The sequence below is a fragment of the Numenius arquata genome, chromosome 6, assembly GCF_964106895.1.
Source record: "Numenius arquata chromosome 6, bNumArq3.hap1.1, whole genome shotgun sequence".
Classification (NCBI taxonomy): domain Eukaryota; kingdom Metazoa; phylum Chordata; class Aves; order Charadriiformes; family Scolopacidae; genus Numenius; species Numenius arquata.
This window is the reverse complement of record NC_133581.1, coordinates 56,946,778-56,951,719: the sequence shown is the minus strand read 5'-3', so window position 1 is coordinate 56,951,719 and position 4,942 is coordinate 56,946,778. Positions and strand designations below refer to the sequence as shown.

Here is a 4,942-nt window from a genome sequence, read left to right as displayed (position 1 = left end):
GGCAGATCAAGTAGCCATACGGCTACCACCTCTACTTCCTGCTGGTGAAAGCCGTTGGCTCTGGCATGCAGTGTTCTCATCCGTCTGTGCGAGTTCCTCTGATGAGACTGGGATGCCTGGGGCACTGGTGGCTAACCCGTTGTTTCTAAATTGCTGGTTCAAATATAGCCTAGGAAATTAAAGTCATGGCCTGTGTGAAATGAGCTGGTAGTACCCGTCAATTACCTGGCGGGGAGGCCATCCCAGTCGGCTCAAATCATGCCCTTGCTGACAGCCGAGAAGGGAAGCAAGGGAGCCAATGTTTTCACAGAATGAGCTGCATTCTCCTCCGCAGGGACAGAGCCTTAGGTTGAAGCACGAAATGGAAAATTTGGGCCTTCTGCATTATTCCCTCTATTTATAAAATTTAGTTCCTATTCAGCTGTAATAAATGAACTCAGTTTTGAAAGAGAAAACAAACTGAAGCTGCAGGTTTGCAGGGGCGTATTAGGCAAAGCCTCTTCAGCGTTCCCGTGCAAGAAGGCAGCACTAAAGCCAATGAGATCTGTGCGAGTCGGTCACAAGCTGGCTGAATGGGACTTGTCATCCATTTATTCCCTCCGATTCCTCAGAAAGGGCTGAACAGATGCAGACCCTACTAGCGTACTGGAGCGGTGAGGGCCCTTTGTGCAGGACTGAGTCCACCTGCAGCTTTAATCCAAGACTGTAGAACTCATGCCTCCACAGTCTGCAACTACTGATGAACCCTACTCTTTTTAAATTCCAGTTAGATTTTTCATTTTCTGCTTTTTTATCCATTTTTTTCTGGGTATTCAAACGCTAGGAATTTGTATTATATCTCACTCACAAAACCAAAACCATCGACAAGGGTTCTTCCAAATTGAAAGGTGGAAAATGAAAAGCACACAATACACACGTGGGTTTGTGCCACATAAAACGCCTGGGGAAGAGACTCGGATGTGTGCTGTATCTGAATGTACACGTGAGGCAACAGCAAACAGACATCGCAGTAAGGACTGTGGAAATAGGTGACACGTAGATTGCTGTGGGCAAGTAATGGGACAATGGTGAGGAGGACTGTAAACACGCCCAAGTGACCTGCAGCTGAAGGTGTCGACAAACACATGTATCACACTAATTGTTGTGATTGGTCTTGTGTGCTTGACAAGTAGAACATCTGCACTTAGATAACATACAACCGTGACGGACTCAGAGGCACCTTACTGAACATGTTTGAGATTCCCGCTCTGCTGTCGCCATGATCAAAGCACAGTGGAAAACTATGTCTGCTGGAATCCCTGATATACAGGTGGGAACAGCAGGTTCGAACTCTCTTGTGAACAAGGGCTCTCTCTAGCATGGACCAAGCTCTGCGGTGCCTCTGCCTGGGTGCTGCTTTGGAGATTCCCCCAGTTCGCAAGGCAGCGAGACTGAACGTACGCTTTGCATTTCATCCGTGGTTTTGCGGGTGTTCCTGCATCCTGCCTCTGTCGGCTCACACAGATGCCTACGGAGGACCAGTTGCAGCGGATCAGTTAAACCCGGTTAAGAACAACCTACTGGAAGTCAGTGTGGGCACCTGGCGCGCAATGCATTTAGGCCGACTTGCTTGAAAACAGTGAGCTCAATCAGATTCTGTAGGAGCTTGGGGGTTGGTTGCCTGGCTTCACCTAACCCAGAAACCTTCATCTTCTGAGGAAGAGCTCATTGAAGCTGGACCACTTTTCTCCTGGAAGCGCTGTGCAACAGCCCGGAAGGATGGGCCCGGGCATCTCCCACACACAGGCCTGAGATGGGGCCGCGGCCCCAGCCCCGCCGCTGCAGCTCTGGGCCTGGCCGCCTCCGACAGCAGAGCGGGCACCGGCATTTTCCACCCTCCTCCTCGCCCGAGGTTGGACTCCCGCCCGCCGGGCAGGGCGAACGCTTCCTGCCTGCGCAGGGAGCTGTGGTCACCCGCCCACCAACAAGCGGAGGATGTCGAGGTCACCCCCGGCTCCCGACACGTTTCCTCCGGCGGGCCCGGGGGAGGGCCGTGGGCGCGGAGCAGGCGCTGGGACTGGACGGGGCGGGCGGCCGGGGCCCAGCTCCGCCACAGCCGCCGGGGCAGCCCGAGCTCCTCGGCCCGCCGCGCCGCCGGGATGAGGCGGGCCGGGCCCTGGTACCTGCTGCTGACCGCGGCCTGCGCCCTGGGCCAGCCCCGGCCGCCAGCTGCCGTGCGCTGCCAGGCCGCCGGCGCCTGCTTCAGCGCCCACCTGGCCAACAGCTCCTACGCCGAGGCCCGCAGCGCCTGCGGCCGCCGGCGGGGCGACCTGGCCTGGGTCAGCGGCGAGGAGGAGCTGGGGCTGCTGCTGGAGCTGCTGCTGGGGCCGCTGGCGGAGGCGGCGGAGAGGTCGGCGCCCTCGCTCTTCTGGGTCGGTCTGAAGAGGAACGCCTCCGCCTGCACCGACGGGGAGCAGCCGCTCCGCGGCTTCTCCTGGGAGGGCGGCGGCGGGGCGGCCCCGCGGGAGGTGCCGGCGGTGCTGGGCCGGTGGGTGAAGGAGCCCGTGCGCTCCTGCCTCACGGCCCGCTGCGCCGGGCTGCACCTGGCGGCGGCCGCCCCCGGCGGCGGTCCCGGCTGGGGCTGGAAGGAGCGGCTGTGCCAGCGGCCGAGCCAGGGCTACGCCTGCAAGTACCAGTACGAGGGGGCCTGCCCCGACCTCCGCCCCGCAGCCGCCCTCCGCCTGGACTACCGCCTCCCCTTCGAGGAGAGCAGCGCCGGCCCCGGCTTCAGCCCGCCGGGCACCGTGCTCAGCGTGGCCTGCCTCGGCGGGGAGGTGCGGTTCACCTGCCAGCCCCAACGGGGCGGTTTCGCCTGGAAGGGGGCGGAGGACCCCCTCTGCCCCTGCGGCTACCGGAGCTCCGGCAGCGGACGGGACGAGGCGCCCTGTGCGGCTACGGGGGCGACCGCCACCGCGGCGGGCGGCCCCGCGGAGCCTCCGGGTGGCGGGTTCCCGCCACCCGGAGGCTCCGCGGGGCCGCCCGCCGGCAGGGAGAAGACGGCCGCTCCACCGCCTTCTTCCTCCTCCTCCTCTTCCAACTACGTTTTCATCCTGGTGACGGTGGCGGTGGTGGTGCTAGTCATCCTGGTGATGACCGTCCTGGGGGTCTTCAAGCTCTGCTTCAACAAGAAATCCGAGGGCCGCGGGGATAAGGAGCCGCCGGAGGCCGGCAGCAAGGCGGAGGCGGGCTGCGCGGAGCCCAGCGAAGCGGGCGACTAGCCCCGCGGCGACTAGCCCCCCAGCTGCCACCCCACCCCAGGGCAGGGCTCGGTTCCCCCCACGTCTCTCTCGCCCCCAGCGCGGCTGCCGCGGGGAACCGAGGAAGAGTGGCCGTGGGACGAGCAGGACTTGCAGGATTGTCAGACGCGGGGGCGCGCAGCGGGGCATTTCTCCAAGCGACACCCCCCCCCCCCCCCCCCCCCCCTTTTTTCAGGAATTCGACGCCTGTGGACAGTATAGCGTTTTTGTCGGTCTGAAAAACGGTTATGTCGGTGCTGACATAAGTAAAACATCAGCATAGCAGCCCGGCCGACAGAACGATTGCTTATCTGCGGCTGCAACAGTCGTGGGTTTTTATCCTCTCAGAAACCGTTCTTCGGGTGCCTTACTTGGTGCAAGTGTAAAGGGGGCCACTTCGGGCGCTCACATCTTTTAATTTAGAAGTCACTCCTTATCTGAGTGGTACTTGGAGGCTCTTGTTTTCTTTAATTGCTGGAGCGTTTGGAGGGGTGAACTGCCATGATTTTGGAGGAAACTGTGACCCATATTCTGTCAGACTGACATTCTTATAGATGAAGAGTATTTCTATACTTAGAAGGTCATTAAATTGCTGAGGAAGTGGGAGGTTAATGGGGAGTCTTATACTTCAGCTGATGAAAAGAATAAAGGATGATTTAAAACTTAAATAGCTGCTCTGTTTGTTACTTCATACAATATTCATTTTTACTGTAGCAGAACAGTTTCAGTTGCACTGTTTCTCCTAAGGTGCGTCAGTACAAAACTTGGTTTCTGTGTGCAGTATGTGGCTCCCTTAGAATCAAATCAGACAAGGTGCTGATAAACTTCGCACTGTGGAAATGAGTTCACACGGGTCCAAATACATCATGCAAATCCCATTCTTTTTAGTCGGGTATATTGTTTTCTATGGAGTCCCTTGAGAGTAAGGAAAGAAGGATTCGCCCTTTGTGCCCCTTTCTAAATGAGGTAAACACTTCCTGTGTGATTTCCCTTGGGACTTCCTGTAGAGCAGCTTTTGTCCTGGCCACAGAACTTGCTTTCTTTGCAGTTCGTAGTGCTGATGCTCAATTATTATTATTATGGTGTTGGTTTTCAATTAAAGTGTTAATGCTAAATATTGATTCAAGATTTTCTGAGTGCAGTAAGACACAACTAAATGGATCTCATCCAAACCTTTTGGGGTGTGGGGAGTGTAGGGAAATATTTTCATCCCTTGAAAGAACTTTAAGCTCTGAAAAGTTCTTTTTAAAGATGCTCTTTCTTTCTTTGTTTTCCTCTCTTTAGAGCTGACCTGAGTACTGCTTTCATTTTGTCACTTTCCTGTTGAGTTTGGAGAAATCCATTTCAAACAATATTGTGTATTATTACCTATTTTTCTTGCAAGCAAAGACTTGAAGATTAATCTGGTGCAAACATTGCTAAGGATGAAGTATGACATAGCGTGGGTTTTTTCTTTTCCCTCCTCTCTCCGCTTAATGATGATAGGCTCTTGCTATCTGGAAAATAGTCTTTTGTTTTTGTTAAGGGGATCCCAGACATTTATGAGCCATCAGGCTGTCTATAGTCATAAATTCCATTATATCATGACAGGAACGAAATCCAGCTAGGTCAGAATGCTACTCATCACAAAGCTGTCTCATAATCTGCATACTTTTCTAATCTGTTTA

General features: G+C 55.5%; 1 protein-coding gene across 1 annotated transcript; it reads left to right on the top strand.

Moving 5' to 3' along the window:
• Positions 1 to 1,974: 1,974 nt before the first annotated feature.
• CLEC14A (C-type lectin domain containing 14A) lies at positions 1,975 to 3,257 on the top strand. Its single transcript, XM_074149934.1, is given in 2 exon segments — positions 1,975 to 2,071; positions 2,074 to 3,257. Coding segments are annotated over 2 exon segments (1,281 nt in total).
• Positions 3,258 to 4,942: the final 1,685 nt, after the last annotated feature.